General features: G+C 41.7%; 1 protein-coding gene across 1 annotated transcript in view; it reads left to right on the top strand.

The window, feature by feature from the left end:
- Nucleotides 1-19846: 19846 nt before the first annotated feature.
- ARL15 (ARF like GTPase 15) overlaps nucleotides 19847-22163 on the top strand; it is a 416961-nt gene continuing 414644 nt past the window's right edge. The window contains exon 1 of the mRNA XM_068535336.1: nucleotides 19847-19967. Coding sequence (XP_068391437.1) covers nucleotides 19920-19967 — 48 coding nt within the window. The 5' untranslated portion in view covers nucleotides 19847-19919. The remainder of the gene's footprint in view (nucleotides 19968-22163) is intronic.

Below are 22163 nucleotides of genomic sequence, written 5' to 3'. Positions count from 1 at the left end.
AGGCGCTGCAAAACCTTGGCTCTCATGAATCCCCTAGCTCCTTAGACAGCTGTTAATTAATTAATAATTAGGTAATTAATAATTAATTTTTATGTAAGTTTTCTTTGGAATGCCTTCTTTTCCTTCTAAGAAAAGATGACCTGGGATTTAAGTAATTGATTTTAAAAGTAAGTGCTTCTAGGGCTGGACTTCCCTGGTGGCGCAGTGGTTAAGAATCTGCCTGCCAATGCAGGGTACACAGGTTCGAGCCCTGGTCCGGGAAGATCCCACATGCTTCGGAGCAACTAAGCCTGTGCGCCACAGCTACTGAGCCTGCGCTCTAGAGCCTGTGAGCCACAACTACTGAGCCCACGTGCCACAACTAGTGAAGCCCCTGCACCTAGAGCCTGTGCTCCGCAACAAGAGAAGCCACCGCAATGAGAAGCCCACGCACGCAACGAAGAGTAGCCCCTGTAGCCCCTGCTCGCCGCAGCTAGAGAAAGCCTGAATGCAGCAACGAAGACCCAATGCAGCCCAAAGTAAATAAGTTATTTATTTATTTTAAAAAAAGTAAGTGCTTCTGGGCTATTTAACTTAAAAATAACTTATTTTGAAAGAAAAATTAAGTCACAACTGTTTTCTCTTTTCCTTTGTTTTATTATAGGCTATGGAGGCTGTTACGGAGTGGCAAGACACACTGGGGGGTAAAAAGCAGAAAAGGAGACCAGGATTGTGCCATGGTCAATTCATTTGAAAGGAGCATAAATGGGCGTTCACCATCTCCATCAGTCTGCCAAAGAGAATCTTGAACTTACAAGTCCAATATCCTATTCCGTCCTCTCCAAAAATTCTTTCTTGCTGTTTAAGGGACAGAGTCAACACACATTAAAGGAATGGTGGTGAGGGAAGAAAGAAGCCAGGGAGACATGTTCTGTATTGGCACAAGAATAAAGAGATCAATGAAACAGAGGAGAACTCAGAGACAGATCCATCAATAAGAGGCATTTAATGTAGGTTAAAGGTGATACTACCACCCATCAGTGGGGAAAAGAATGAGTTGTTTAGCAGATAGTATTAGAAACCTGGTTGACTAGATAAATACAGATAAATCTCAACCTAACACCACACACAAAAGATCAATTCCAAATGGATAAAAGAGCCCAAAGTGAAAGGTACGGCTGTGAAGTCATTGAAGATGTAGACTCCTGCCTTTGTGGCCAGAAAGAAGTTGTTAACTGCGAAAGCACCAGTCCTAAGGCCCAAAGTTGGTGGATCTGATTACATCAAATGTTTGTTCCGTCAGGGACATCATAGACAAAGTTGCAAGATGACAATGTAGAAGATACATGTTAGGAACATTAGAATGATTGCCTATTATGGGAAGTGGTTATGGAGGGAAAGGGAGTAAATAAATCAAGAGAGGGACCCTGACTGGACCAGTAATGATAGTATAAGATGCCATGAGCTGAGGAATCTGGTCCACTCAACTCTCTGCACATGGAGTATCATGATAATGGTGTGTTAGAAGAACCTTAGGCATTTTGTGAACAGAGGCTTCTAAATAGCTGAGAGGTAAGAGGTAATGAGAAGGGTATTGTCACAAGTATTGCTCTTGATCATGCTTTGGGCATTTAATATTCAAGACAAGTTGAGAATGGTCTCCCCTTTCAAATACCTTAGGCTATTGAATCAGGCTCCCTTAAACATGACACATTTTAGGCACATGGACCATCCCTTGCCCCTACTACCAATTTCTTTTGGGTTATGTAACTGGCACATACACATGTGCCAGGCACTGAAGTATGCTCTGAGGCTGTGCAAACCACTAAGACACTGTGTCCTTCCCTCAAGGAACTCAGCCAAGTGGGAGAGAGAACAGAAACGGTAGCAGCATCCAACAGTTACATAACGTTGACTATGTGCCAGGCACTGTTCTAAGTGCATAACATTAACTCTTAATCCTAATAACTCAGTGATGTAGGCATTTGTTTCCTTACCTTTAAAATGGGGTAAATAAGCTACAGAAAAGTTGCATAACATGCCTGAAGTTACAGAACTAGAAAGAGGTAAAGCCAAGATTCAAACCCAGGCAGACTGGCTATAGCATCTATACTGTTAACAACTATACACAAAACAGTATGATAAATGCCAGCATATAAATATGCATAAGTGCTTCATTCACTCTCTACAGATTAAGGGTAGTTAAGGAGTATTACTATTTGATGTCCTCTGTGATTTTGAGGGTTATTATTTTGAATCTATAAATCAGTTTGAGAAGTCACATCTCTACAACAGTCTTCACATCCATGAACATCATATGTATTCAAGTTTTATATTTCTCTCAAAATCTCACAGTTGTGAGACAGGTTGGGAGGAGCCGGGAACAAAAGCAGGGTACTACGCATGAACCCTGCACACAGCACCATCAAGGGGGGGCGGGCAAGCTACCCCTCCGATGCAACCCCTGGACCCACCCCTACCCTCACTCCATATGGGGAACCAGCTCACCCCCGGCCTCAGGGAGTGAGCAAGGGAAAATGCTACTTGTTTTTTTCCCTCGTGCTACAGCATGAGTCCTAATAAAGCTTTGCCTGAATTTCTTATCTGGCCTCTTATCAATTCTATTGATTAGGGAGTCCAAGAACCCTGGTTGGTATCAGTTGTAAGAACTATTCTTAGGTGTTTTTAAGAGGTCTATTTTCAAGGTTATTTTTATTTTTAAAAATATTTATTTATTTATTTTGGTTGCCCCAGGTCTTAGTTGTGGCATGCAGGATCTTTAGTTGCAGCATGTGGACTTCTTAGTTGCAGCATGCAGACTCTTAGTTGAGGCATGCATGCGGGATCTAGTTCCCCGAACTGGATCGAACCCAGGTCCCCTGCATTGGGAGCAGGGAGTCTTACCCACTGGACCACCAGGGAAGTCCCTAAAGGTTATATTTAAATACATCTCCTAACTTTGTTGCTAAGTACCTAGAAACACAATTTTGTATTGATTTTTAAGGAGTAACAAGATTTTATTTTCACTTTAGTAATTGATATGTAGCTTTGTGTTTTACCCACAGCCGCAATCTGCAGATGAGCAGTTTCTTTCTTTCCATCTTTATTGTTTATACTTTTTGTCTGGACAGCATTCTATCCAGGACCTTTGGTAAAACGTAGCACAGAAGCAGTGATAACTGGCACCCTTGTCTTTTTCCTGACTTTAAAGCAAAGACTTTTAAATGTTTTATCATTAAATATGTTTGCGTAAGTTTTTTGTAAATATCCTTCACAATAAATAAATTCCCTTTTATTCTTAGATTGCCAGCCGGTTATATTGTTATGGGCTGAATTGCCCACTCCCAACCCCAAATTCATATGTCCAAGCTCTAACTCCCAGTACCTCAGAAAGTGATTGGATATGCAGATACGGCCTTTAAGGAGGAAGTTAAATTAAAATGAGGCATTCAGGGTGGATCCTAATCCAATCTGATGGAACCCTTATAAAGACAGGAGATTAGGACACAGGGAAGAGACCCACATCAGGGGTGTGTGTGAGCAGAGGAGAGACCATGTGAGGACAGGGAGAAGGCAGCCATCTGCCAGCTACAGAGAGAGGTCCCAGGAGAAACCAACTCTGGAACAGTTCCAAGGTTGGAATTTTTTCTTCCTGGAATGTTTGGTAGAACTTGATGGTAAACCGTCTGGCACAGTGCTTCTGTGGGAAGGTTTTAACATTGTTGTTTCCTTAATGGTAATATGTCTTTTTTTCACTCATTGTTTTGGGCATTTGTGGGCTTTTCAGTCTGGAAATGCATAGTCTGGGCTGTGAAATGTTTGCTAGAATTATTTGATACTTTCTTCCCACCACTGCCATTGTTTTTCTTTGTCTGTCTAGAAATACCTAATTGGGTATTAGGCCTCAAGGTTGATATGCTAATTTTCTTTGTTCAACTGCTTCTCATTTGTCTTTTTGGTGATTTCTTCAGCTTTCTTCCAGCTCTGCTGAATTTACTCTTGGCCTTTAGGTTTTACCTGGTGTCTCTCAGTCCGATCCCTCTCCAGTTTAACCTCAGGAGTAAACTTTCGCTCTGGTCTTTGTTTAGGGCACCAGTGGGGTGGTGAGCTGACTTTCTGGAGCGCGGCAGGTTGGTGGGCTCAAGTGAGCTTTTTAAGACTCACAGCTGTTTTGTGTTTTCAGTCTTTCAGTTCAGAATCAGGTGCTGCTTATTCCTGCGCTGGTGGGAGTTCCACAGCAGGAATCGGCTTGCTTCTTGCTGGCTTTCTCCACTCTAGAGCTTAACGTGTCAGCTTTTCCTCTGTTCTGCCATGTTAATTGCCACTTCTCTATCCACTATCTATTTTACAAAATAGCTGCTCTCTCCTAAGCTGATGTATCTAATTCTGTCTTCGTGGATCTCTTATTCCTTTACTGGCAAATGGAGGTGGGGGAGTTGGTCTTATTACTTCTACAGCAGTCTAAGGGGGAAAGGGATATTCTGCAATTAGGGAAGGAAATTCCACACCTCAACAACTTAACATGTGGTATTGAGAACGTCATTTCATCTGTGATTTTGCTGTGAGATTTAATGGTGTCAGGTGGATTTGTCAATTTTTCTCTCTACTCTCAGGGCTGACCACCTCAGGAGGTACTACAAGGTATGCTCAGGCAGTGACACAATGACAACACGGTTGGTTGTAGTAAATAGTGAAGTCCATACACTTAGCAACCCACCAGTCTTTAATGGTGTGAGGGCTACCCACAACGTACCAAGCCAGGCTGTTTAGGGAGGTTCAGACACACCCTTGTGGCTGATACGGACATGCAACATTCAATACAGGACTTGCCCAGTTGCCTGGCGTGTGATTAGCTGACAGTCTCCATCTGTCAGCTCTTTCAGGCTCTGCTTCAGCCTTGGAACCTAGGTTGTACTTTTCCTGGGCTTCTCTCTTCTTGGGGTTGCCCTCACCCAATGACTAAGCAAGGTGGTTGTACAAGGGTCTAGCCATTTCTGCCCAGCATGAACTCTTCTCCCGGGCAATTTTTGCTTGGGAGTTCCCAGCAAGGCTGGTACAGACTTTGTCAGGTGTGTGCAGTGTTCTTTGGTACCCTCCCCCTAGCCCCGCCCAGTCCTGCAACTGTTTTCTATCACAGGTATTATATCTTAATAACCCTTCTGCGTTTCTAACTCTGTCTCAGCATTTGCTTCCCTGAGGGCCTCAACCTGCACCAACATGAAACACAGTTCCTACAAAGTCAGGTGGGAAGAGAAGAAATTCAGAAAAATGAAACAATGAGAACAGTGTATATCATTGACAAGAATGATATGAACTGCCAACCATGAGTCTGTAAAAGCTACGACTGAGCTTTTCAGGTCACAGGTCTCATGAGGGAAGGACGGAAGTCATGTCAGTTTGGTTTCCAGAGTTTGTAAAACAGGTTTGTTTTTCTGTTTTTTTTAAGAAATAGCTAGATCTTTGTAACATGATTAGGGTCCCTAGGAAATTAATATATTACATTTCATTACCTTGGACTCTAGGTTCTAATATGTTCTTTGTTGATTTGGGTGCACTAAGGAAATGTTATAATTAATTTAGGGAAAAAGGACATTGGGTGACATTAAGTATTCCCACCCAAAACCATAAGTAAACATTTACTATGATATCCGCCATATAAGTGCTGTATTAGTGCTAGTTGTTGTTATTATTATCTTGGTTATTTCCATATGTTTGGATCTTGTTTTATGTTTTTCAGTAAGATTTTGTAAATTTTAAGATGTAAGTTATGTGCCTTTCTTCTTAAATTTATTCCAAAGCATTAAAAAAAAAAAAAAGAAAGAACATGTTATCTGTTTTGTTAAAACAGATTTCTAATCCAATGCAAATTGGTTATTAAAGCCAAATTGATCTTCCAATATGAGTAAGCAAGTGGCTCATCTCAGTCTCGAAAACACCTTTATTTTTCAAAGGGCATTACTTAACCCTCTGAAATAAACCACTATCAAGGAACAATGAGTATTTTACAGTTGAAGATACATAGCTGATTCTTCTGGTTTATCATCTTGATTTTTTTTTTTTTTTTTTTTTTTTTAATAATCTGGCTACCAAGGAGGGCTTAGGATCTTGGTTATTCAAAGACTTTCAAAGAACTTAGCATACTATTGTTTCATGCAGGATAAAGCAATTCAGACATTTCTTCCCACAGAAGGTTCAAAACCAACATAAACATTGTGCAATTAAAATATGTTCAGAGATTTTACCCTTTCAACATTCTATCTAGAATAAAAAAATTGACTAATGGAGTTCAAAAGATGTGGTGAGTGAAGGACTAATCAGACAATGAGAAGCAGATAAAATTCCTTATAAGAACTCAGTTAAAATGTTAAAGGGAGGAAATAGCATTCATATTTGACCAGTTCTAGAAAAACTTGTCTAAAACTATTACTGTGAAGTAGAAAGTTTAGCTAGTGGTGAGGAAAAAAAAGAAATGAGAGGAACAGGTCTGAAGAAAAAGTTAATATTGATCATCAAAAAATGGAAACCAAAAGTATAATAAAGGAACAGCATTATTCATAATAGCTGAAACGTGGAAACAACCCAAATGTCCATAAGTGGGTGAAGGGATAAATGGAGGGTGGTATATCCATACGATGGAATATTATCTGGCCATAGAAAGGAATGTACATGCTACAACATGGATGAACCTTTAAAAAATTATGTAAAGTGAAAAAAGCTAGTCACAAAAGACTATGTACTACATCACAATTCCATTCATATGAAATTCCAGAAGAGAGAAATCTATAGAGACAGAAAGTGGATTATGGTTTCTGGGGGGTAGGAGGTGGAAGGTGATAGCTAAAAGGTTCAGAATTTCTTTTAGAGGTGATGAAAATGTTATAAAATTGACTGATGGCTGTACAAATCTGTAAATATACTAAAAACCACTTAATTGTACACTTTAAATAGGTGGATTGTAAAACTGTATCTCAATGAGGCTATCTTTTAAAAAGTATAATAGAGGAAGATGACACGGTTTGGGAAGATAAACTTAAAATGCCAGATGAGAAGTAACAGCTACAGAAAGAGAGTTGAAAAAGACCATAAGGCTGCATCAAAAAGTTTTAAATAATTAAATTCTTTATGAAGTTGATAGTTTATTCCAAATATTCTGGTTTCTTAGGCATTAGTAAATTGTGCTTGTCACTTTAGATTTTCATGGAAGTATTTGTGTTTTCTGCATAAGATCAGTGTGGTAGGTTGCATAATGGCTCCAAAGATATAAGGTTCTAATGCCTGGAAACTGTGAATGTTACCTTATAAGGCAAAAGTGACTTTGCTGGTGTGATAAATTAAGGATTTTGAGATGGGAAGCTTATCCTGGATTATCTGGGTAGGCCCTAAGTGCAATCACGATTGTCCTTATAAAAGTGAGGCAGAGGGGACTTCCCTGGTGGCACAGTGGTTAAGAATCCGCCTGCCAATGCAGGGGACACGGGATCGAGCCCTGGTCCGGGAGGATCCCACATGCCGCGGAGCAGCTAAGCCCGTGCACCACAACTACTGAGCCTGCGCTCTAGAGCCTGCAGACCACAACTACTGAAGCCTGCGTGCCTAGAGCCCGTGTTACGCAACAAGAGAAGCCACCGCAACGAGAAGCCCGTGCACCGCAACAAAGAGTAACCCCCACTTGCCATAACTAGAGAAAGCCTGCGCGGCAACAAAGACTGAACACAGCCAAAAATTTAAAAAATAATTAATTAAAAAAAAGTGAGGCAGAAGGAGATTAGATTACAGAAGTGGAGAAGGCAATGTGACCACAGAAGCAGAGATTGGAGTGATATGGCCACAAGCCAAGGATGCTACCAGAAGCTGGAAGAGACAAGGAAGGAATTCTCCTTTGGCACTTACAGGAGGAACCAGTCCTGCCAACATACGATTTTAGCCCAGTAAGACTCAGTTAGGACTTCTGGCTTGTAGAACAGGAAGAGAATACATTTGTGTTTTCATTAAGTTTGTGCTAACTTGTTATAGTGTCAATAGGAAACTAAAACAATCAGCAGTGCAGTACTGTGTCTAAGAGATTAAATGATCCTGGGGAGGTATTGGGAGGGGTTTGTATAGATTCGTATTTGAGGTTTGAATAGTGGTTGCTTGTGAGGTCTAGTTATCTTTTCCTGGTATAATTATTTACCACTTTAAGTGGTGACTTTTTTTCTTTTCCCAAACTGCGCAACACGTGGGATCTTAGTTCCCCAACCAGGGAATTGAACGCATGCCCCCTGCTTTGGAAGTGCACTGTCTTAACCACTGGACTGCCAGGGAAGTCTCTGATTCTTCATTGTTTTTTTTTTTACATCTTTATTGAAGTATAATTGCTTTACAATGGTGTGTTAGTTTCTGCTGTATAACAAAGTGAATCAGCTATACACATACATATATCATCATAGCTCCTCCCACTTGCGTCTCCCTCCCATCCTCCCTATCCCACCCCTCTAGTTGGATGCAAAGCACGGAGCTGATCTCCCTGTGCTATGTGGCTGCTTCCCATTAGCTATCTATTTGACATTTGGTAGTGTATATATGACCATGCCACTCTCTCACTTTGCCCCAGCTTACCCTTCCCCCTCCCCATGTCATCAAGTCCATTCTCTATGTCTCTGTCTTTATTCCTGTCCTGCCCCTAGGTTCTTCAGAACCTTTTTTTTTTTTTTTAGATTCCATATATATGTGTTAGCATACTGTATTTGTTTTTCTCTTTCTCACTTACTTCACTCTGTATGACAGACTCTACATCTATCCACCTCACTACAAATAACTCAATTTTGTTTCTTTTTATGGCTGAGTAATATTCCATTGTATATATGTGCCACATCTTCTTTATCCATTCATCTGTCGATGGACACTTAAGTTGCTTCCATGCCCTGGCTATTGTAAATAGAGCTGCAATGACCATTGTGCTACTTGACTCTTTTTGAATTATGGTTTTCTCAGGGTATATGCCCAGTAGTGGGATTGCTGGGTCGTACGGTAGTTCTATTTTTAGTTTTTTAAGGAAACTCCATATTGTTCTCCATAGTGGCTGTATCAATTTACATTCCCATCAACAGTGCAAGAGGGTTCCCTTTTCTCCACACCCTCTCCAGCATTTGTTGTTTGTAGATTTTTTGATGATGGCCATTCTGACTGGTGTGAGGTGATACCTCATTGTAGTTTTGACGTGCATTTCTCTGTTATAATTATAATATATATTATATATTATATTATATATTAATATATATATATTATAATATATATTATATATATTGAGCATCCTTTCATGTGTTTGTTTGCAATCTGTAAATCTTCTTTGGAGAAATGTCTATTTATTTACTCAGCCCAGTTTTTGATTGGGTTGTTTGTTTTTTTGATATTGAGCTGCATGAGCTGCTTGTATATTTTGGAGATTAACCCTTTGGCAGTTGTTTCATTTGCAAATATTTTCTCCCATTCTGAGGGTTGTCTTTTCGTCTTGTTTATGGTTTCCTTTGCTGTGCAAAAGCTTTTAAGTTTCATTAGGTCTCATTTGTTTAATTTTTTTATTTCCATTTCTCTGGGAGGTGGGTCAAAAAGGATCTTGTTGTGAGTTATGTCATAGAGTGTTCTGCCTATGTTTTCCTCTAAGAGTTTGATAGTGTCTGGCCTTACATTTAGGTCTTTAATCCATTTTGAGTTTATTTTTGTGTATGGTGTTAGGGAGTGTTCTAATTTCATTCTTTTGCATGTAGCTGTCCATGTAGTTTTCCCAGCACCACTTATTGAAGAGGCTGTCTTTTCTCCATTGTATATTCTTGACTCCTTTATCAAAGATAAAGTGACCATATGTGTGTGGGTTTATCGCTGGACTTTCTATCCTGTTCCATTGATCTATATTTGTTTTTGTGCCAGTACCATACTGTCTTGATTACTGTAGTTTGTAGTATAGTCTGAAGTCCGGGAGCCTGATTCGCCCAGCTCCGTTTTTCTTTCTCAAGACTGCTTTGGCTATTCGGGGTCTTTTGTGTTTCCCTACAAATTGTGAAATTTTTTGTTCTAGTTCTGTGAAAAATGCCACCAGCAGTTTGATAGGGATTGCATTGAATCTGTAGATTGCTTTCGGTAGTAGAGTCATTTTCACAATTTTTATTCTTCCAGTTCAAGAACATGGTATATCTCTCCATCTGTTTGTGTCATCTTTAATTTCTTTCATCAGTGTCTTTTAGTTTTCTGCATACAGGTCTTTTGTCTCCTTAGGTAGGGTTACTCCTAGGTATTTTATTCTTTTTGTTGCAATGGTAAATGGGAGTGTTTTCCTTAATTTCTTTTTCAGATTTTTCATCATTAGTGTACAGGAATGCAAGAGATTTCTGTGCATTAATTTTGTATCCTGCTACTTTACCAAATTCATTGATTAGCTCTAGTAGTGTCCTGGTAGCATCTTTAGGATTCTCTATGTATAGTGTCATGTCATCTGCAAACAGTAACAGTTTTATTTCTTCTTTTCCAATTTGAATTCCTTTTCTTTCTTTTTCTTCTCTGATTGCTGTGGCTAAACCTTCCAAAACTATGTTGAATAACAGTGGTGAGAGTGGGCAACTTGTCTTGTTCCTGATCTTAGAAGAAACGGTTTCAGTTTTTCACCATTGAGAACGATGTTGGCTGTGGGTTTGACATATATGGCCTTTATTATGTTGAGGTAAGTTCCCTCTATGCCCATTTTCTGGAGGGTTTTTATCATAAATGGGTGTTGAATTTTGTCAAAAGCTTTTTCTGCATCTATTGAGATGATCATATGGTTATTCTCCTTCAGTTTGTTAGTATGGTTTATCACATTGATTGATTTGCATATATTGAAGAATCCTTGCATTCCTGGAATAAACCCCACTTGATCATGGTGTATGATCCTTTTAATGTGCTGTTGGATTTTGTTTGCTGGTATTTTGTTGAGGTTTTTTGCATTTATGTTCATCAGTGATATTGGACTGTAGTTTTCTTTTTTTGTGACATCTTTGTCTGGTTTTGGTATCAGGGTGATGGTGGCCTCGTAGAATGAGTTTGAGAGTGTTCCTCCCTCTGCTATATTTTGGAAGAGTTTGAGAAGGATAGGTGTTAGGTCTTCTCTGAATGTTTGATAGAATTCACCTGTGAAGCCATCTGGCCTGGGCTTTTGTTTGTTGGAAGATTTTTAATCACAGTTTCAATTTCAGTGCTTGTGATTGTTCTGTTTATATTTCATATTTCTTCCTGGTTCAGTCTCAGAAGGTTGTGCTTTTCTAAGAATTTGTCCATTTCTTTCAGGTTGCCCATTTTACTGGCATATAGTTGCTGATCATCTCTCATGATCGTTTGTATTTCTGCAGTGTCAGTTATTACTTCTCCTTTTTCATTTCTAATTCTATTGATTTGAGTCTTCTCCCTTTTTTTTTCTTGATGAGTCTGGCTAATGGTTTATCAATTTTGTTTATCATCTCTAAGAAGCAGCTTTTAGTTTTATTGCTCTTTGCTATTGTTTCCTTCATTTATTTTTCATTTATTTCTGATCTGATCTTTATGATTTCTTTCCTTCTGCTAACTTTGGGGATTTTTTGTTCTTCTTTCTCTAACTGCTTTAGGTGTAAGATTAGGTTGTTTGTTTGAGATGTTTCTTGTTTTGTGAGGTAGGATTGTATTGCTATAAACTTCCCTCTTAGAACTGCTTTTGCTGCATCCCATAGGTTTTGGTTTGTCGTGTTTTCATTGTCATTTATTTCTAGGTATTTTTTGATTTCCTCTTTGATTTCTTCAGTGATCTCTTGGTTATTTAGTAGCATATTGTTTAGCCTCCATGTGTTTGTATTTTTTTACAGTTTTTTTCCCCCTGTAATTGATATCTAGTCTCATAGCATTGTGGTCGGAAAAGATACTTGATACGATTTCAATTTTCTTAAATTTACCAAGGCTTGATACCTGACCCAAGATATGATCTAAGCTGGAGAATGTTCCATTAGCACTTGAGAAGAAACTATGTTCTGTTGTTTTTGGATAGAATTTCCTCTAAATATCAATTAAGTCCATCTTGTTTAATGTATCATTTAAAGCTTGTGTTTCCTTATTTATTTTCATTTTGGATAATCTGTCCACTCGTGAAAGTGGGGTGTTAAAGTCCCCTACTATGATTGTGTTACTGTCGATTTCCCCTTTTATGGCTATTAGCATTTGCCTTATGTATTGAGGTGCTCCTATGTTGGGTGCATAAATATTTACAATTGTTATATCTTCTTCTTGGATAGATCCCTTGATCATTATGTAGTGTCCTTCTTTGTCTCTTGTAACATTCTTTAACGTCTATTTTGTCTGATATGAGAATTGCTACTCCAGCTTTCTTTTGATTGCCATATGCATGGAATATCTTTTTCCATCCCCCCTCTTTCAATCTGTATGTTTCCCTAGGTCTGAAGTGGGTCTCTTGTAGATAGCATATATAAGGGTCTTGTTTTCCATTCAGCCAGTCTGTGCCTTTTGGTTGGAGCATTTAATCCATTTACATTTAAGGTAATTATCGATATGTATGTTACTATTACCATTTTCTTAATTGCTTTGGGTTTGTTATTGTAGGTCTTTTCTTTCTCTTGTGTTTCCTGCCTAGAGAAGTTCCTTTAGCATTTGTTCTAAAGCTGGTTTGGTGGTGCTTAATTCTCTTAGCTTTTGCTTGTCTGTAAAGGTTTTAATTTCTTTGTCGAATCTGAATGAGATCCTTGCTGGGTAGAGTAATCTTGATTGCAGTTTTTTCCCTTTCATCACTTTAAATATGTCCTGCCACACCCTTCTGGCTTGCAGAGTTTCTGTTGAGAAATCAGCTGTTAACCTTATGGGGATTCCCTTGTATGTTATTTGTTGCTTTTCCCTTGCTGCTTTTAATATTTTTTCTTTGTATTTAATTTTTGATAGTTTGATTAATATGTGTCTTGGCACGTTTCTCCTTGGATTTATCCTGTATGGGACTCTCTGTGCTTCCTGGACTTGATTGACTATTTCCTTTCCCATATTAGGGAAGTTTTCAACTCTAATCTCTTCAAATATTTTCTCTGTCCCTTTCTTTTTGTCTTCTTCTTCTGGGACCCCTATAATTTGAATGTTGGTGCTTTTAATGTTGTCTCAGAGGTCTCTGAGACTGTCCTCAATTCTTTTCATTCTTTTTTCTTTATTCTGCTCTACAGTAGTTATTTCCACTATTTTATCTTCCTGCTCACTTATCCATTCTTCTGCCTCAGTTATTCTGCTATTGATTCCTTCTAGAGAATTTTTAATTTCCTTTATTGTGTTGTTCATCATTGTTTGTTTGCTCTTTAGTTCTTCTAGGCCCTTGTTAAACGTTTCTTGTATTTTCTCCATTCTATTTCCAAGATTTTGGATCATCTTTACTATCATTACTCTGAATTCTTTTTCAGGTCGACTGCCTATTTCATCTTCATTTGTTTGGTCTGGTGGGTTTTTATGTTGCTCCTTCATCTGCTGCATATTTCTCTGTCTTCTCATTTTGCTTAACTTACTGTGTTTGGGGTCTCCTTTTCGCAGGCTGCAGGTTCATAGTTCCCGTTGTTTTTGGTGTCTGCCCCCAGTGGCTAAGGTTGGTTCAGTGGGTTGTGTAGGCTTCCTGATGGAGGGGACTGGTGCCTGTGTTCTGGTGGATGAGGCTGGATCTTGTCTTTCTGGTGGCCAGGACCACGTCCTGTGGTGTGTTTTGTGGTGTCTGTGAACTTAGTACAATTTTAAGCAGCCTCTCTGCTAATGGGTGGGGTTGTGTTCTCTTCTTGCTAGTTGTTTGGCATGGGGTGTCCAGCACTGTAGCTTGCTGGTCATTGAGTGGAGCTGGGTCTTAGTGTTGAGATGAAGATCTCTGGGAGAGCTTTTGCCGTTTGATGTTACATGGGGCTGGGAGGTCTCTGGTGGACCAATGTCCTGAACTCGGGTCTGCCACCTAAGAGGCTCAGGCCTGACACCCGGCCAGAGCACCAAGATCCTGTCAGCCACACGGCTCAGAAGAAAAGGGAGAAGAAAAAGAAAGAAAGAAAAAAAAAAGATACAGTTATTAAAATAAAAAAATATTAAAAATTAAAAAATTAAAAAGTAATTGAAAAAAAGAAAGAAGAGAGCAACCAAACCAATAAACAAATCCACCAATGATAACCAGCGCTAAAAACTATACTAAAAACAACAACAACAACAAAAAAACAATGGACAGACAGAACCCTAGGACAAATGGTAAAAGCCAAGCTATACACACACAATTGCACAAAGAAGCATACACATACACCCTCACAAAAAGAGAAAAAGGAAAAAAAAATATGTATATAAAAAAAAAGGAAGAGAGCAACTAAATCAGAAAACAAATCTACCAATGAGAAGGTCTAAATAGTAAACTAGGGTAAACATAAAACCAGAAACAAATTAGATGCAGAAAGCAAACCCCAAGTCTACAGTTGCCCCCAAAGTCCACCGCCTCAGTTTGGGGATGATTCGTTGTCTATTCAGGTATTCCACAGATGCAGGGTACATCAAGTTGATTGTGGAGATTTAATCTGCTGCTCCTGAGGCTGCTGGGAGAGATTTCCCTTTCTCTTCCTTTTTTTTTTTCTAATTTTAAAGAAATTTATTTATTTTATTTATTTATTTTTGGCTGTGTTGGGTCTTTGTTGCTGCGTGTGGGATTTCTCTAGTTGCGGCGTGTGGGGGCTACTCTTCGTTGCAGTGAGTGGGTTTCCCATTGCAGTGGCTTCTCTTGTTGAGGAGCACGCGTTCTAGGTGTGTGGGCTTCAGTAGTTGTGGCATTTGGGTTCAGTAGTTGTGGCTTGTGGGCTCTAGAGCGCAGGCTCAGTAGTTGTGGCACACGGGCTTAGTTGCTCCGCGGCACGTGGGATCTTCCCGGATCAGGGATCGAACCCATGTCCCCTGCATTGGCAGGTGGATTCTTAACCACTGTGCCACTAAGGAAGCCCCACTTTCTCTTCTTTGTTCGCACAGCTCCTGGGGTTCAGCTTTGGATTTGGCCCTGCCTCTACATGTAGGTCTCCTGAGGGCGTCTGTTCCCGCCCAGACAGGATGGGGTTAAAGGAGCAGCTGATTAGGGGGCTCTGGCTCACACAGGCCGGGGGGAGGGAGAGGTACGGAATGCAGGGCACACCTGTGGCGAAATGTTGCAACAGCCTGAGGCGCGCTGTGTTCTCCCGGGGGAGTTGTCCTGGATCACAGGACCCTGGCAGCGGTGGGCTGCACAGGCTCCCGGGAGGGGAGGTGTGGAGAGTGACCTGTGCTCGCACACAGGCTTCTTGGTGGCGGCAGCAGCAGCCTTAGCATTTCATGCCCGTCTCTGGTGTCCACGCTGATAGCCGCGGCTCGTGCCCTTCTCTGGAGCTCGTTTAGGTGGTGCTCTGAATCCCCTCTCCTCACACACCCCGAAACAATGGTCTCTTGCCTCTTAGGCAGTTCCAGGCTTTTTCCCGGACTCCCTCCTGGCTAGCCATGGTGCACTAACCCCTTTAGCTTGTGTTCATGCAGCCAACCCCAGTCCTCTCCCTGCGATCTGTCCTCCGAAGCCCGAGCCTCAGCTCCCAGCCCCCCGCCCGCCCTGGCTGGTGAGCAGACAAGCCTCTCGGGCTGGTGAGTGCTGGTCGGCGCCAATCCTCTGTGCGGGAATCTCTCCGCTTTGCCCTCCGCACCCCTGTTGCTGTGCTCTCCTCCGTGGCTCTGAAGTTTCCCCCCAACCACCCCCGTCTCCACCAGTGAAGGGGCTTCCTAGTGTGTGGAAACCTTTCCTCCTTCACAGCTCCCTCCCACTGGTGTAGGTCCCGTCCCTATTCTTTTGTCTCTGTTTTTGCTTTTTTCGTTTGCCCTACCCAGGTACGAGAGGAGCTTCTTGCCTCCTAGGAAGTCTGAGGTCTTCTGCCAGCGTTCAGTAGGTGTTCTGTAGGAGTTGCTCCACATGTCGATGTATTTTTGATGTATTTGTGGGGAGGAAGGTGATCTCCACGTCTTACTCCTCTGCCGTTGTGAAGGTCCCCCCTGATTCTTCATTTTAAATGCCTGATCTTGCTTTAATACTCCAAGACCCAGCAAATACTTTTTGGAAGAGGTGAGTTATCTTTTTAGAATAAGTCCTTGCTCTCCCAACTTCATTCTGATGTCTTCCGTTCATGAACCAAGTTCTGTTAACAGCTTCCTGTGGGGTCACCCCGCTCTGAGGTTCATCTTTCAGGACACAGTGGTACTAGGAAGGGTTAGGAAGCAGAGAAAGGGGAGTAGGCTAACTTAGAGATGAGGGGTCAAGGCCACCACTTGAGGGGGAAAGGGCTGAGGGAATTTTAAAGTCACAGGAGTTACTGGAGGCAGTAAATGTTCAATGTGTTCAGTGACCACTGGAGAATTCAGTGTCTGGACACCTTTACTTTTTCTGAAAAAGGAGTGTCCATGGCTTAAGCGTTATTCTTATAAAAGATACCACCTCTCAACTATTAAGGAATAATATACCCAATCAATCAAGGCAAGAATGCAGCAAGATAAGCACTCCCTACTTTGGAGTTGGGGTAGGGGAAAGAAGACCAGAAGGTAGTGCAAAAATGAGTATTAAAAATGCTCATATACTCTTTGTACCAGTCATTGCATTGCAAGAAATTATGTCTAGGATAAAGAGATGTGAGTGATTTTATAAGCAAACATTCCCTGCAATGTTTATAGCAGTAATATCTAAGAGGATTTGTCAACATAGTACATTTATACAGTAGTCTTATATAGCCATTAAACATTTATAGAGAGTTTCATGATATGGTGAATTTAATATATGAAGTGAGTGTGCATGATAAAACTAGTAAAGACAGTATTCTTCTGTAGGTTATTATATATCGAAGAAATGAACAGCAACAAAAAAAAGTAGATGGGAATAGCCACTGATATATTGGTTACTCTGGATGGTAGAATTTGGGAGACCAAGTTGCAAAAACGCATTTGTTTTTGTTTCCTACAAGTAACACTTAAAAATTTCCTTGAACTCTGGCTAGCTAGCCATATTTATGGAATTGTGGAGTATAGGTTGTCAAAAGAATTGCTCCTTGCTCTTGACAAGCAGCAGTGATGGCCTCTTTCTTCAGAACCTGTGTAGTGATGAAACTGCCTCATGAGCTTATAACATGTTTTTTTAGGCATCTGGAAGAGGGTCCTTTTTACTGAGAGCAAAGGCAGTACTACCTTAAGGAGATCCTTATTCTACACTGCAGCCTGTTACTTGGCGTATAGTGGGGTAGGTTGAATGCATTCATTCTAACTTCTCCACACTTTTTTTAAAAGCATGCATTGGGGTGATTACTGCTGCCAACTATCACCTAAGACCACAGCTTCATGTAGCAGGCAGTGTATTATCTGTTCATACCAACATAAATTAGCCTCTTTCTTCTGCACAAGGGTGCACACATTAACTCCCCAGAAGATTAACAATTGGGAAAATGTGCTCCACATGGAGTTCTGAAGCTTCAGGTTTTTACAAGGATCCTTTTCCAAAAGACAAGATTCTTTTAATACATCACACTGAACACAAAGTTTTCCTTGGTGCCAGTTAGAATGAATATGCAAACGGTGTGGAACAGGGTGAGAACTACAGTGTAGCCTTTGGAACTTTTCCTTGAAAAGTTCATTTCCCTGATTACTCATTCTTAGAGGTAGCATGAACTATGTTTATCCTGATGACCTTCTGTTGAGGATTCTTTTTCTTTACTAAGGTTAGCTTTTAAAGAAAGGCAGAAGCCAACTGCTCCTGAATGGTCATCTTCCCTTGCATAGAAACTCACAGGCCTTTCAAGAGCCTCACTTGACAGTAGTCAAGACATCACTTATCAGTAAGACAGTGGACCAAAAGGTGTCTCTTTGCTAACTCAAACCCTTTATCTTATTTGTGATATGCTAATTCATAGAGAGAAAGGAAAAAAAATCAAACACTTCCTTGTCTATTTGAATTACTTTGCTAGCAGGTTTGAGAGATCTTTAACTTACGCAATTAGTTTCAACCATTTGTGCTGTAGGTTTGTGGTAGATCATAACCTCCAGAATCCAGGTCAAAAATCTCTTCTAAACCTACACGTGTCCTAACCTAAACCAAACATCATGTCAATACCAAATTAAAATAGGATCTAATGGCTTGATGCTATTGAGTCTAGTTAGCTCCTGCATAGGCAAAAACTCACTGTAATTTCTTCAGAAGTATAATTTATTTACACACACACTTGTCTGTAAATTGATTAACAAAATCAAGCTCTCTACTAAGTGTGTGTATACTTATAGGCTTTTAATTCCTTCAAAAAACCTTCTGGCTATAGTTATTCTCATTTTGCAGCTGAGGCAACAGGTTCAGAGAGATGAGTTCCCCTAAATCATGTGGCTCACCAATGTGGAGCCCCCTCTAAAGGGCTACCCTCCCTTCTGGGTTATCTGCATATCTAGGGTGAATTCCACTGTTATCTCACAGAACTGTTTTGGCAGCCCCAGGTAAGCTTATTTTATGGAAATTTGTTCCTGAAGATACAAAAGAGTCAGGTGCTAAGTTGGGGGAAAATAAAAATTCAACCCCTAAAACAACATTTATACAGGCAGGCAGCCTCTTCAAAAAGATAGCTGATGAAGTTTGACTCTTGAAAGGTTATTGTATGGAAGCCTTAATTATTAACACCGGTGAGAGCAATCCCTCATCCTCCTCAAACGCTGAGGGGTGGGCAAGCACACTTCAGTCACCTGAGCCTGATAAGACAGGTGTGTCTGGCATTGCTAGTTGTTCATAGCTTAAATCTTCAAAACCTAGAGGCTTGGGTGATCTTATCCTGATTCTTGTCTGATTCAGGCTTTTTCGCTCTCAGCTGAAAGCAATATTGAAACCCCAATGCTAGTTTCCACATTATTTACCAGGAAATACACATCTCAAGTGCACCTGCTTATAGATACCTTTAATCTTATAATGACATTGGGTCACAAACAGTATTACTCGGGTCTTTTCAGATCGCTTATTGTATTGCTCATTTTCTTCAGGGGCAATAGATTTGTGCACAGTGTAGGACACAAAGCACGCAAAGAACTGACCAGCTGATGCTTCCCGAGAGTCTCAAGTCTACAACCGACTTATGCAGTCCCTCAACTTTTTTTCTTTTCCTTTCACGTCGGTGGGGAGTGGCTTCTTCTGGGGCAATCTAGCGTCTTGATAAAAGGGCCTCTCCTGGGTTACCTCTGGCCGAGCTGGGCTTCTATATACCCCCAGGGACATCAGGCTGGAGCTGTCCGCCTTCGCTTCACATCCTGAAGGAGGGGAGGGGCCGCCCCCGAGTCACATGCTTGCTTGTTCAGAGTACCCTCTTACACATTCCAACCACCCCTGCCCTGCAGTCTCGAGGCCACAGGGCCTTCAGGAAATCGCTCCGGAGAGGAGCATCAAGTATCTGTGGCTACTACACCTCCCACGTTTCAGCGCGAGCTTCTTACTGGGTGATGGGAGGAGACACTAAGGCTCCCTCGCACTGGTGTACAGTTCGGTTCCGATTTACCCAACTTGGAGACCACGGAGGCACACAGAATTAGGGCGGCAACAGCACCGGCTGATTTTCCGCTCTTCCCCCTGCGCTCTTCCGCCCGCGCCGCCCTAGCCCCCGCCCCCTCGTCCCTCCTCACAGGAACCAGCTGCCCGGCAACTCCCGCGCTTCTCCCCAGCCACCCGCAGTGGCCTGCCTTTTATAGGCGCTGCAGCCAATGAGAGCTCTCTTTTCCTTCTGCCCGCCCATCCGGCCAATCGCCGCGCCCCTTGTGTAATCTTCGGCTCCTCGGGTGCTCTCGGCTATTTTCGTTGTTGCTGGCTTTTTCAGGGGCTGTTCGCTCGCAGCCGGAGACGCTGCTTTTTTTTTTCCGGGTTCGGAGCCGTTCCGGATGCTCTAGGCTGCCGGATGTCTGATCTCCGGATAACTGAGGCGTTTCTGTACATGGATTATCTGGTAGGTGCGGGGCAGGGGTGGCGTGTCGCCTCTCCGACCCCGACGTGCCCGATGTCCCTCCGCCTGGAGGAACAGCCTTTTTGCTTTCTTTCTTTGGGATGGGATGCCTTTGGGGTTCTTTCTCCCGCAGCAAGCTCTAGAGCTGTGCTGGGACTCGGAGGGGCGGCAGCCGAGACGGCGGGGCCGCAGCTCTGAGGGGGTGGTGGAGCTGACAGGTAAAGGTGCGGCCCGGGCCAGCTGTGCTGTGGGGCGAGGGGCGCGCGGGCGCTCCCGGAGAGATGGGGCCGCGGCGGCTGGGCGTCCCCTGCCCGCGTTCGGGTTCCTTGCTTCCTTCTGCGCTCCCGCAGAGGACTTTTCTTTTCCGGGAAGCAGGAGTTTCCCCCTCTCCCTTTAGCAGAACTCCAGGTACTATTAAAGAGCCATAACCAGAATGGCTTACTAAGTGCCCGGCAGCTCCGGTCATTTGGTTGTTATTAGATCTCTAAAGCTATGACCTCGGTCGCCGCGAGGTTTTAAAAGCACATTACCATAAAGTAGACGGGACTAATCTACATCGCAGCCTGGGTAGAAGGGATTGGGTAGGGGCAGGCATTGCCTCACCGTTCCTGCCTTGGATGCACGCCGCTTTTACCCTGTGCACGAATTGGATCCCACCTGTGCTTTTAGGCCAGGTTTATGCTGAGAAGTTTAGGTGGGAAAAGTGTCAGCACAATGCTGGGACTGAACATTACTTTAAAAAGCACTTGTTTTGTGTGTGTGTGCAATTATGCAAGCACCATGTATTGTTCCAGAAATTATTTCCCCAGAGCTGCATGTTTGTGTTCACGGGGATCCTCATTGACCCTGGCTGTGTTCGATCCTAAACAATTACCAGGTTTACCTTGTTAGCCGCAACCGCAATTGCAATGCAGAGTTGAAGTAGATGGTTAAAAACATTGACCGTCCTGTCCTCTTGTTGAACCCATGCAGTTGGTTTCTGACTGCAGATTGGCCTGGCAGAGATTTGCCAGTGCCTTCTAGGAATTACACTTAATTCTGTACTAAGAAAGACTGTGAATGCTTTCATAGTCAAGAAACGCTGGACGAGGACTGGTTTTGTAATGTTATTTTGTACTTGGGCTTATTTCCCCTAAAGGTTCCTGGTTTGGTGGTCTTGTGGGGAGGGGTGGTTACTGCAGTTAATGCATGACCTTGTGAATCGAGGGGAGTCAAAAATTCTGAGTTCAAATTCTGTTTTGTTCATTTGTTGATGTCAGTAACTTCCTCTGTCTTTGTGATAAAGGGACATTATCTGCCCATAACGGGAGCCTGTTAAGGGGGTTATCTGATTAGGAGGTTCTTTAAAATACAAAGTGCCATGTAGGTTAAGAGAGTTGTTGGATGTTTCTTAAAGATTATTTTCTGAATCAAATAACTGATTGTTTTGTAGCTTGTCTTATCACATACAGTACCATGGCTTTGTCTTGCAGTCTGCCTGAGTTAAAGCCAAAGTTTGTTGAGGATAATTACCTAATTGGAAGGGGCTGCCCTTACCTATATTATTGAAAGCTAATTTTGGATTCTTAAGTAGTTTCTAAAAAGGAACTCAAGTAGTTCTGGTATTTTATTATTTTATTTACTGGGTGAGTTTTAAATTTGCAAATTGCATGGGGAAAAAAAATTGGAAGACTCTGTTTAATTACTCAGGTTAATTTCCTGATGGAGAGTCTTAAGGGTGGGTGGAGGAATGTTGGTGGGCCCTGGATTACCTTAAAAGCAGATTATTTCTTTGTCAGTTTCCTAACAGTTTTGTATCAGAATCAATGGGCCCAAGTTCGACATGGCCTTTTTGTTGTACCTGCCATGCCCCCATACACCCTATTTTTGGAAAATCATTATTTTGTCACCTTATCTATGCTTTTTAAAAAAATCCACAAGTGCAGTGAAACAGCCCCATAAAAATCACTTGGCTCATCACTGGCGGTGAGAAAAAAAACTCTTAAAGGCAATAAGTCAGTTCTTATAAGGGTGCCAAATATCCGCTGTGAAAAGACTTAAGGAAATCCTTAAACATGAAGTTTAAAAGAAGAAACCCTCCTCAGGTGGTCTTCTGTGTTTACGTTTTGCTTATCAGCTCTCAGAGAAAATGATGTTCCACACACCATTCCTTCCTTCTTGCCTTTCAGACGGATTCATTTGCTCGTACATAATGTTTAT

This window comes from Eschrichtius robustus, chromosome 2 (genome assembly GCF_028021215.1).
Source record: "Eschrichtius robustus isolate mEscRob2 chromosome 2, mEscRob2.pri, whole genome shotgun sequence".
Taxonomy (NCBI): domain Eukaryota; kingdom Metazoa; phylum Chordata; class Mammalia; order Artiodactyla; family Eschrichtiidae; genus Eschrichtius; species Eschrichtius robustus.
This window is presented reverse-complemented; position numbering and strand designations above follow the sequence as displayed.